The sequence below is a fragment of the Antennarius striatus genome, chromosome 22 (genome assembly GCF_040054535.1).
Source record: "Antennarius striatus isolate MH-2024 chromosome 22, ASM4005453v1, whole genome shotgun sequence".
Taxonomy (NCBI): Eukaryota; Metazoa; Chordata; class Actinopteri; order Lophiiformes; family Antennariidae; genus Antennarius; species Antennarius striatus.
In genome coordinates, this window is record NC_090797.1 from 11004990 (window position 1) to 11017682 (window position 12693).

Here is a 12693-nt window from a genome sequence, read left to right on the forward strand (position 1 = left end):
TGCACACTTGGATTAGTTCACAATTTAAACTGTTACTGAAAGCAGACATGTTACTTGAATCTAGGTGACATTTGTTACTCATCTCTGTGCCTGCTGAATTAAAGCGGACTTCATCAAACTACAGGTGAGAAGCTTGAAACAAATCAATGCAGTCAACCCACCCCGACCACCACCCCCAAAATAAAAAGTGATTCTGGCTCCGAATCACAGATTTGATAATCAGTTGTTTTTGCATCATATTATGGGGCTGTTTGCCATCATAAGGCTAGAAGCTGGGCCGTAGCTTCTCATTAAAGTCTCCAACACAATCAAGATGTTTCATTTGGAAATTTGTCCATGAATTCATTTAAAATATTTTTGTGTCTCTAATAACCAGAGAATGTCATATCTTCTCTCTCTCTGGCAGTAAACAGACAGGAGTGCCTCAGTTGTGTTACGACTGCAGACTGTTGGTTACTTAACTCTTTTACATCACCAGAAGCAGTAGGACAACATGTCGCCCAGGTGGCCGTCTACTAACAACCTTAGAGCTTCCATTCACGGTTTTATAATTTATAAGGGTGTTATTGTCTTATTGGAAAGCAAGGACAAAAGAGCACCATAAAAAGATAATAAAGAAGCGCAAACTGATTTAGTGGCATCATGAGAGAAATATTTGTTGTGGCAATCCCATTGTTCATTTTCTTTCTGGTATTAAGTCCAATATTCACTCTCAAGTTACCTGACATTTATTAACTCCTACTGGAAGTCACTGTCTCAGTGGATTGGATGCTAACTGCTCACGAGCCATTTGCTGCCAAGGTAGTTTTACCACAGTTTTTTGTTTGCTGCAACATGTAGACTTTTGATGGTACTGTAGACTTTTGTTCTCACATGGATGACAAAAGCACTTGAACAATCTGAGTGTATTATTTGTTCTAAACTTAGAACAGAGCACAACAATCTCGTGCGTTGAAAAAAATTGTATAATTGTAATTGTATTTAATTGAATTGTATAAAGCAACACAAACAATACAATATAGTGTAATGCAGTTAAAATCAAATTTGAATTAAATTGAAAGAACACAAAAATAGTTTCCACTACTGTTTAAAATTAATTGAAATAAACTCATTTGAAAGATTTTAAGTCAGTTTTAGATTGAACAGGAATACTTTGTAGTCATTACAGAAGAAAGTAGGAAATGCCTAACAGGGAAGCCCTGAGCATTTTTCTGCTCATCTTGAGCCTCAGATCAGCTGAAGATTTATTCTAGTCTGCATGATAACAAAGTGCTGCCTCAATGTGTTTTGTTCTGACTCCAGGGACAGGGTCAGACCATCTCGCTATCCCAAGGCTTCTGTGAGAAACCAGCATTTCAGATAAATTTATTCTGGTTTCGGGGCACAGATGGATATTTAGATGAGACATGGTAATGGGTTTCTTTGGTACTGGTGTTTTGAATTGCTGCTGTTTTTACATCCTGCTTTAAAAAGCGGTGATGTATGTCAGAGCACTAGCTTTGATCTTTGACCTAATCACGTAGGTCAGGGTAGAATTTTTAATTCAGGAGTATCGCAGGATGTTGAAGTCTGTGAGTGCCTTGGGGTTTTTTTTTAGAGTTCGCCTTTTTTGGTTGATTGTTTCTTAAAATAAAGACAAGAATAAATTTAATGTTTGTCCTGTGATTGTTTAACTTAAACATTCTACATCTTTTTTACTACAGTATGTTGCATTCTTGATCCAAGTCTCAAGAAGAAGACATCTTGTATATCACTGGGCCTTCTTGGTTAAGCAGAGAAGGTGAGTCCTTTGTTATAACACTTAGGAATTTTATTCACTGCTCATTGGTTAAAATTCACAATATTGATTACTGATAATCAGTCAGTATCAATGACATGATTAGGATTAGGATTAGGGTTAGTCTGCCTAATTTTATAAAATATAATATAATTAAGAAAATATGACAAATATGAATGAGAAAATGTAATTATTCTTATTTGTAATATATCATCTATCTGTATTTATATTTTGGGAGGCTTCACATTTTACGGGATGACGATGGGGTACTCCTGTTTCCCTCTCGTCCAATGAGCTGCTCGGATCGACTGCAGTAATGAATATTCGACACCCCTCACGTTCCCGGCATGCATTGTGGGGGAAGAAAGAGACAGAGAGAGAGAGACATAGAGAGAGAGAGAGAGAGAGAGAGAGAGAGAGAGAGAGAGAGAGAGAGAGAGAGAGTAGGGGGCTCGGCTGGGAGGCTGAGGAGGACCGTGGACCAGAGCGCAGAAGAAGAATCATCAGTACCAGAAGAAGAATAAGAGGAGGTCATCATCCGACACTTTTGTGATCGCTGACATCCTCTCAGGTAAATTTCCTGCTCTTTTCTCACTCCCACGTTTTTTGTTTTGTTGTTTTTTTTTTCTGCGTGAGTTTCCTGCGGCCATCTGTTCTTGTTGGAGAAACCTGCCACCCCCCCGCCACCCCCCCCTCACAACGAGACTACTCTCTTCCGTTATTAAAATAAAGATGAAATGTTGTTGAAAATATATAATGTTGTGACTCGGATGTGGTTGGACTCCCGGCCGGGCCGCTGGGTGATGTGTTCGGGTGGGTTTGTCTGGGATTCCCTCAACCGTGTCTGCAGCCATCAGTCTGGTGTGTGTGTGTGTGTGTGTGTGGGGGGGGGGGGGGGGTCTGTCTCATCAGGACCGCGGATTAGGATGATAGTTTATTCCCATTTATGATCATCAGATTTAGAAATGTGAAGCAGATAATCAGCTCTGCTGAAGATAATGACCAGCTATTTAATGATGCATCTATCTTTATAAATGGTGCACAAACATGTTATTTACTGCTCAGTGGAAACAGGCTGCGAGCACAAAATGGATATTTTAACACATAATTGTTTAATTAATAGAAGATTTAAATGTCTAGGACATACATTTACATTTTCCTAATTTCACTGGCCTTTAGCGCTTTGGCTGCTCAATGCTTGATCAGGTTCATGTGCTGGTTGTGCTTCTTTAGAGAATAGCATGCAGTGAATTTTGGGGGTTTTTTTCAGCAAAAAATAAAATAAAAAACATCCTCCCTACCCTGATTGTCTTATGACAAAGTTTTTGCAGCTTGCATCACTGACATGCATAAACTAAAATGGCAAAAAATAGAGATGCAAAGGTCGCTTTTGCTTGCTGTACAAGAGAAGTTTGACTTGTGCCGTTGATGCACCAATGTGGTGTTATTCCATTTAAAACATTTCGAAAGGCCTAGAGTGTGTCATAAAATAACTGTAGTGTAAGATAGAACAACCCCCCCCCCCCATATACAGTATCTGAATTGAGAAAGAGGGAAAAAGAGAATTCATGGTTGAAACAAACAAAAGTAGCTGCAAGATTGTAAAATAACAAGTACGCACGTCTAAAATCATCTGTGAATATATACATATATATATGTATATATATATACATATATATATGTCATATATAACGATTATGTCACAAACGTAACGCTACAAATTGTTACAGTTGTGACATTTTTGCACAATTTCTAACGTATCTCAAACATACTAACAAGTAACTGGCTAGAAACAGATATTTGATTAATTGTACACACAACAAAACGTATTATTTTGATTTGAGTCCTTAAAGGTTTACTGACTTGTAGATAATTTGTGTGCGGTTGTGACACGTATTAATATGACATACTGATTTTTCAGATTTTGGAACACACTTTAAAAAGATGAGAGATAATGACTCACCAAGCAGCCATGAGGAACAGGGATGCTGTGTAATGTCCTGGCCAAAAATTCGGTTTTGTGGCTAAAACCAGGTTTCACCCACGTGGTCAAACAACTTGTGTAATGGTTGTGACATAAAAAAGCAAGAGAGTATTTTTTGAAGCATGATTTGTAATTTAAAAAAACAAACAAACTGTAAAGGGAATCTAAATATTTCACATTCTGTTTAAAATAAACCAAACTTATATTGTAAAATATACCATTGGAAAAGAATGAAAACAAATCTTTTAAGTATTATTTTCAGGGATTGAAATTTAGGGGTTGGAGATTGGGACAACTACCCCTCAATAGAAAGTACATAGGAAGGTAGCATAAATGATGATTTTGTATATATTTAGTTTAATTCCTATCTAATTACAGTATTGTGTGTAACTAGATCATAAAATAATCTTTGTAAATATTGAAAGTCTGAATTCTTAATTGTTTTGTTAAATGGTTTTTCTTATTGTGTGACAGCAATTTGCACAAATTCAGTAGAATGACCTATAAGCATACCTTCCACTGAAGGCCATTCTATTTGATATCAAAGGTTGTGAAAAGTTAACTAAACTTCCAGTGATCTATATGATCAGACTGATTCTCTGTAATGTCATTGATCCTTCATATACAGTGGATGCACGCTCCATCTCAGCTCTGGATACTGATAATGACGCTGTACTGTCAAACATGATGAAATATTTATCAGGCCATCGGGAGGCAGACATAACCAGTTATCTATGCAGTCTGCTTCTGCAGCCTCCAGTGATCTCTTTATTATGAAAAGAGAATTTCCAACAGTGACCTTTGTGTCAATAATCAGGTGATTGGATGCTTCTTTGTGCACCAGAATTCATGGAGGAAAGCATCCGATGATGGGAGGAGATTAAACAAGTTTTGGTATTGCAGGGCCTGACTTTCAATCAATATACTGCTGATGCTGTTTATATGGACATTATGCAGCTTGGTAGTCAAAGCTGGGATATGAATAGGTGATGAGTTAAGTATGGCTGAATGTTTGTTCTGACGTTCTGAAAGGAAACGTTTTGTTGTTTCATTCTCTTTCACTTTTGCATGACGGTGATGAAAGATGTGTTTGTATTACTTGTGTTCTTGAATAGTTTGTAGAGCCTCGGTCTAAAACATCTCTGAAGGGCTTTGTCACCGTCACCTCCATATTTTGAGCGATTCTATCTGATCTGTTGGGCGCCCGGCATCTATCAGAAGAAATAAAAACTCCCGCCTTGTTGTCTGTGTGTGTGTGTGTGTGTGTGTGTGTGGATGCTAACGTGGCGTCTGCAGAGAAAGGGACGGTGAGGTCATGGCGCGGTGACTCAACTGTGACTCCTCGCCTCACCGGCTTGTTGCTGCTGCAGACTGTCTTGCAGTGAGCTGGGAGTGTGGCGTTGCTGAGGCAATTTTTGTCACTGCAGTTGTCAAGGTTCACAGTTCAGGGATGAGCCTCATCCTGATTGGCTGGATCTAAAGAGGAAAGCAGCTGGATTCAGAGATTTGTGTTTAACCATTGTTTTGATGGAGGTCTGCACGAGGTAATAAGCTGTGATCATAATTATGACTCCATTATCTTTTTACGTGGCCGGTTGTGTTTGTCCTATTTGAAGAGAGATGACTGAAATAGATGCATTTCACCAAAAGCATTTCAAAGCTTTTGTGTGCAGTTTGAAGTTAACAGCCTAGAAGCCTGATAGTGTCCTCACCCGGTGGGGTTTTACAAGGTTTACACCAACTAACCAAATAAACAAATAAAATAAAGTTTAAATAAATAAATAAAATAAATAAAATAAATAAAATAAATAAAATAAATAAAATAAATAAAATAAATTAAATAAATAAAATAAATAAAATAAATAAAATTTAATTTAATTTAATTTAATTTAATTTAATTTAATTTAATTTAATTTAATTTAATTTAATTTAATTTAGGGCGGCACGGTGGCGCAGTGGTTAGCGCTGCTGCCTCACAACACGGCGGACCCGGGTTCGAGTCCCGCTCTGTGCGGAGTTCGCATGCTCTCCCCGTGTCTGCGTGGGTTCTCTCCGGGTTCTCCGGCTTCCTCCCACCTCCAAAAAAGCATGCGCTTCAGGTTAATTGGCCGGTCCCAAATTGACCATAGGAGTGAGTGTGTGTGTGAATGTATGTTTGTTTGTATGTGGCTCCGCGGTACACTGGCGTCGTGCCCGGAGTGTCCCCCGCCTCACGCCCTGAGACTGCCAGGATAGGCACTGGTTACCCCGCGACCTGCGTTAGCGGATTAAGCGGGTTGGAAAATGAATGAATGAATGAATTTAATTTAATTTAATTTAATTTAATTTAATTTAATTTAATTTAATTTAATTTAATTTAATTTAATTTAATTTAATTTAATTTTATTTAATTTAATTTAATTTAATTTAAATTTAATAAAGAGCAGGCTTCCACGCAACCTCCCACAACAAATCAACATCTTCCTTGTTCGTCACTGCATTGTGATGTTGAATTCTGTAACATGTAGTTCTGTTTTTGTGCAGCTCAACCCTGATGTGATGGAATGGACTAGTTGAAAATGGTTTCGAGACAAAATTCAGCAAAACATTTTTTTTCTTCATACATATTCTTTGCTTCACCAGCATTTGTTTCATCCACCTGACCCATTATGGTCTGTTAGAAAGATTTAAAGAGCTGGCCAACAATAGCGAAAGGAATTAGGATGAGATTCATTTGCTAGCTTTGGTGAAGCAACAAATTATGAAGGAGATCACGGTTGGTGGTGATTTAAAATTTGAAGTTTATTTTAGAAAACCTCAACCTGGCCAGTTTATTGTAGTGCAGGGAATAATTGGATCTTTATTTGTGGAGCTGCTTCGAGTGGAAGTCTTTGGAAGTGGGGATCTAATGATCTGCTGACTCCTCTCTGAAAGCATTTCCTTTCTGCCATCCAACTCGATGACCGTACTGTACTGCATTACGCCAGGTTTGTGTCATCTTTGCAGTGTTTTGGGGTCCAGGTCCTCATCCTTACACAATGTGGAGGGGGTCTGTACCTCCTCTCTGTTGTCTGTATCCTTACTATGGTTGTGTCTTTAATTAAGGCACTGGATGTGTGGATTGGAGTGCATGAGAGAGATGTCACTTTGTATTTGTTGGTTAAAATAATACACAGACCGATTAGTCAGCATTAGTCTAATCAGCATTAAGAGCTTGTTGACAAGTTTTTTCAAGTTGATATTATTAAATTCCTGATGTAGATCCTGAGTTCAATGGCACTCTTGTTAAGTGTTTCTAATTCTGATTCTAATTCAGTCATGATAATACTTAACAAATATCACAGTAATACATTGTCATCAAGTGCAGGTATTTTGCTGCTGCTGGATTCTCTTAGTCATGATAAACATTTGTGATTGGTGGCCTACCTCTTGGATTTGTAATTTTCATTTTTTTCTTTTTCTTTTTTTTTTGTAAATGAGCAGAAATCTGAAACAAAATGCACTTGCCGGCAATATGAACTCTCCTATTACAGGTTCAATTCAGATCAATGCACAATTCATCTGTTCAATTCTGGAAGCAATCCTAGCAGAAACACTAAGATGATGACGGTGTTGGATACAGTGATGAGTCATGATGCTGACTTCACTGATTCTATGCAGGGTGTTGACAGAGGAGGGGTAACTAAACTGTACTAATACTGTAAAATGTAACATGAACAACTCTACAGTATGTAATAAATGAATAATTGAATTTCTCTATGCTAATGTATGAACAAATATGAGTGTTGGAAGTTCATCATTTTACTTCAAACAATGTGGATTGCATTAATATCTAAAAAATGCTGTGGCTATAAACTCTGCATTTTAAATTTTTTTTAGCTGCAGTGAAATAATTTTAAATGCACAGATGTTAACATCATTTACTGCTTATCTGCATATTCTCACACAGGTGGAAAGTTAGATAATGTTTCTTTCAAAAAGTGAAGAAAATTGACTTTTTCTTCAATCTAAATAAACATTAGAAATGAAAAAAAAAAACCTTAAAATAATTTATTCTACATGCATGGTGTGACCCGAGATATCCAATGATCTGAAAATACATTAATTACATAATTTGAAACACGCTGCTTTGTAGCATAAACTTGAATGTGTGTTAAATGGCAAATTAATTTTGCATAATTTTGGAAATATAGGATAATATTTCCATGAAAAAGGAAAGAAATGTTAAAAAAGAAAGGTAATGCGTGTTCTCAACAATTAGTCAGCCATGTGGTTCCAACAGTCTCTGGTGTGTTAGTTCACACAACAGCCTCTCAGAATAGATGCTAGATTTGACAAAATTCACAATTAGGTTGCGAAAATCAAAGAGTGAAACATGAAACGCAAGCGAGCAGCAGGAAAGAAACTTTGTCGAGCTGCGCCTTTACCTACCACAAGATTTTTAAATATAGATTACTATTACATAAAATCTGAACACACACCGTATAACAGCAGGGGTCCACAGTCTGTTGTGGTATTATTTTACTTGCCAAAAACTCCTGAGCTATATAATGACGAGTATATATTTGGAGTGCAAACTTGTGATTACTGCTGATCCAAAGTCCGGCTGTTAGACTTTAAGGAGTCAAAAATGATTTGACATAACATCCACATCCTTTCTTTTGATGGTTGGTCCCCATCAAAAGAAAGGATAATCGTAAATATGTGGATGACCCTATCTGATATTCTCATTCCATCACCATTTGCAGTCTCTTTCTGCTTACGCTGCCTCTTAAAACCCTCCATGCTAATGTTTGCCACCAGGTCAGCAGGAACATCTGAGGTTTCCGCGGTTTCTTCTTTGAGTGGCAATGCTACAGACACAAGAGACCGTTTGATGGCATCGGATGAGAAAGTAGTTCATAAGTGGTGGAGGAACCAGAGAATGAGCCGGTGGTGTAACGATAAAGAATTTCATCAGGCGGCTCCGTACCAACGGGACCATGCCGCTGCAGGCTGCTGAAAATGCCGCTGTTGCTGATTATCTTCCTTCAGTCTGTTTTCTATCCTTTTCTGTAACGTGACTAAAGCCCTGCTCTGTCGAAGCTTCGTGGCAGTTGACACATGAGTATAATTTTCAGGAGGAAGCCCCCGTCAGTCTCTAACAGGATGGGATGTTAAATTGCTCAAAGGTACATTACATCTCCCCAGTTCTGGTGGTATTCCATGTGACAACAAGCATCTGCCTCCTAAAAATAACCATGCTGATCACTGAACGCCCAGACCCAACACTATTCTGTGGTTTCACTGTCAGAGACTCAAACCTACTAAAAATTCATTGCACTTCATTCATTGTTTGTGTTGCAAAAGCTGATAGAGTCTCGTCTCCTTCTGTCAGACATTTCCATTATAATCTAAAAACTAGATCAAACACATCAGAGCCAGACGGCCTCGTGTTCGTTGTTACATCAACATCATATACACACAACAGCAGCACATAAAGAAACAACATATTTACTGCAGTAAAGTCTGCACTTGTTAGGGATTCAGAGTTTACCTGGTATTTATTTCTAATTCTGAGGATTTAATAATAAAGGCTGTTTAAATTCCATTAATCTATAAGAATAAAATGGTTCAAGTAATGTGTGTTGACAAACCCTGAGAGAGTAGTCACCACTTTTTTGGGTGTCTTTCAGCTTGTTATTTTGGTTGCACAGCCTGCAGCTTTTTTAAATTTTATTTTAACCTTGTTTTCAGCAAATAGAAAGCTGATGAAAAAAAAATAAATGAAGCCATTGTGTACAAATTAACAGACGAGCAAACTTAGCCACTTGCTGAGGGATACAATTAAGAATTCAGCAAATTGAAATAAAGAGTTTATCTTCAGGTATTGGTGGAGGCTAAAACAAACAAGCTAAGAAAAAAGAATGAGTGACAAACTTTATTTTGAAAACGCCCACAAGCGTTGTTAAAAGGTAGTTTTAATGTCAATTTATTAGCTAGTGTGCAAGCTACAAAAAACTTTTGAAGGTGTTAATCCATTTTACTGTAATACGTCCTAATCCTATATCTGCTGTAACTGTGTAAGAGAGGTTGCAGGTTTGTGGCTGTTTAATTAATTGGTTTTGAATATCTTGTCTTTCCTCACTGGATCATTTGGGGAAAACTTAACAGCTTCTCTCTGGAGGGAGACATGACAGTGTCCTCTGCAGTCCCTTTTGCTGGGGAAAGGGAGCATTCCATTCTACTACTGATGATAAATCTTTAGAGATCAGGTTCACAGATCACTTTCTTGTGGCATCTCTCACTCTCCAGAGCGACTTCCTGTCAGTCATCTGGTTGCATCTGCTTGTGAGAATGAAACATTGGCTCAGCATCCTGTTCTTCCTGGCGTTGACTTTTTGCACCCTTGCTCACCATCTAAAAGACGAGAGGAGTGATGCAAACACCAGACACATCCTCCTGATCTCAGCCAGCCTTCCCTTACTATGAGAGCAGCCTGTTTGTTTTATTTTTTCTGTAAATATGTTTTTATTGTTTTCAGGAAATTTTACAGTGGTATAGTACGCACACATGCCAAAAACATCACCAACTTACCTTCAAAACATTGGGTGCGTTGTTTCTCATGTATATCAAAAATCATCCCTTCCTTCCCATCCCACCCTCGGCAGGCCTAGTCCCACCCCCCACACACATGACCACAAGGTTACATGTAAAGATAAATAAATAAATGAAATAAAAAAATGAAATTATATATATATATAATTTCAATTTCAAGGGGAAAGGAAGGAGTTGTATGTCCACATGCACACAGAGCAGCCTATTTTTAGTCAGGTTTATGCACATCTCTTCCCCTTCACTGGAACACTTGCTTTGTTGCATTTTGATATCTGATCTGTTTCAATGCGTCTCCTGCCAGACTGGGTTAAATTTGTTATGTAACTGGTTCCTTTTTTTTTTTCCAGCTGGCGCTATCTGCTTCACAAAGACATGAACTGGAAATCACTGCGTCTCTGCTGTGTCACTGAGCTACAAGCTAGATCAGGGTTAATGATACAGGAATAACTTTTCAATGCATGTTTTCCACGTAAGTGTTTCAGGTCAATGTGGTCAACTTTGAGAATAAAACATAAGTGAGTGGAATTTTTGTGTTTCTTACACTTTATATTCTACCTACGTTTTATGTATGTCACAATCACGCATCCAGAGAAACAGCTTGCAAATGTTAAAATTTTAATTTCATAAATTGTTGTTATTATTTTCTTATTTTATTCAGCACACACGACAAGCTAAAACAGAATTTGTTTGATATTTAAAAAAGCAATTAGAATGTTGCTCAGTAAAAACAGAGTAATGCAAGCTTTTGCATGACATATCTCTGGCCTCAGATCACTTTAAGCCCAGTATTCTCCATCTGCTGTCCCTGTCCAGATCTGCATCCACTCCCAAGGGAAGTACATGGTTCTTCATCGGGTAAATCCATAAATAGCCATCAAAGGTCGATGGCTGTCTGCTGAGTAGAGTCATTAGGTTTAATGATTGGTCCAATGTGTTTGTGTTGTCCTTTTGGTCATTATGTTGTTAGAACGTTGCACATGTAAAGATAATGATCATTGTGACATAACACTCACACTAGAACCAGGTCGGTAAAAAAAATATTAGAGTACAGTCGTGGTAAAATTTGTGCAAATCCTTTCAGAACTATTTTTGTCACATTACATACAAATAATACTTCTCAGTAGTAAGTATTAGAAACCATTCTCATTGCAATGCATTCAGCGGTAAAGTGGTGTGATGCTAAGACACTAAAAGAGGATTGGCTCCAAAGTTCTTTTCCCGGCGTGATCTTTTCCATTTCTGGTATATAATTTTGAATTAATTGCTTTAATCCAACTTTTCATTCGTGAAACGGGATGTTCTGACTTTGTGAGATTGATAGCAGACCGGTTCTCTCTTTTTGCATCTCCTGTGCAGGATTTCAGACTTGCCTCCCCCTCACCTTCGGCCTGACTGACCCACCAGCCCACCGCCATGAACTACCTCCGCCGGCGCCTTTCAGACAGCAGCTTTGTGGCCAACCTCCCCAACGGCTACATGATGGATCTACAGAGGCCAACCCCTACAGGTTCATCAACCTCCTCTCCCGCCTCCCCGGCCACAGAAAGACGGCAGCCCCCCAGCGTCCCGAGTCAGGCCTCGGGTTCGGCCCCAGGCTTGACTTCGGGCACAGGGAGCTTCCTTAGCTCCTTCTCCAGCGTAGTGAAGAGCGCTCAGGTGGCCCAGAGCGTCGCAGCTGCTGCTCACGCCAAATCGGCAGCGACCGCCACTGAAGGAGCCTCTGCAGGAGGAGGACAGCCACCGAAACCGGTCATACGTAAACCCAAGATCCTGCTGGTCATCGACGATCAGCACACAGACTGGTGAGTGGACGTTTAGTTGAGGTAATGTGTGTGTAGGTGGGTGTTTATGTAATGAAAGAAGAGGCGTCTCCATATGGGTCTCCTGCCTCCAGATGTTTGAATTCAACTTTGGTTCAGATTTGTTTCAGGCCAGGTTCTACTTCAACATACTGTATAGTAAATTAACTACATACTACAGTAATCCCTCGCACATTCGCCCTTCACGATGCCCAGCTTCACCTCATCGCAGATTTTAAGTAAGTAGTCATACCGTACGCGCATTCTATTGGCTGACAGCATCCGGAAGTGCGCTGCGTTCTGAGACTCATGGAACTACATCTACAGTGCGTTTGATACGTGTATTTAAAAAACACTTAAAAGCGCTTAAACAATATATGAGTGTGTGAAAATACAGATATGAAGTGGTTTGATATCAGTATAAGGAAGGCTCATAAACGTTTAAATTACCGTAAATAATAAAATAAATAGCTCATCGCAATATCGCGGAATTTTGTTATTTGCGTGTGGTTACTGGAACGCCTTAACCGCGAGTAACGAGGGATTACTGTATTTGC

At 38.7% G+C, this 12693-nt stretch overlaps 1 protein-coding gene across 1 annotated transcript in view; it reads left to right on the top strand.

Annotated features, from left to right (window-relative positions):
• Positions 1-2249: 2249 nt before the first annotated feature.
• syn3 (synapsin III) overlaps positions 2250-12693 on the top strand; it is a 94732-nt gene continuing 84288 nt past the window's right edge. Inside the window, exons 1-2 of the mRNA XM_068306805.1 lie at positions 2250-2348; positions 11694-12139. Coding sequence (XP_068162906.1) covers positions 11751-12139 — 389 coding nt within the window. The 5' untranslated portion in view covers positions 2250-2348; positions 11694-11750. The remainder of the gene's footprint in view (positions 2349-11693; positions 12140-12693) is intronic.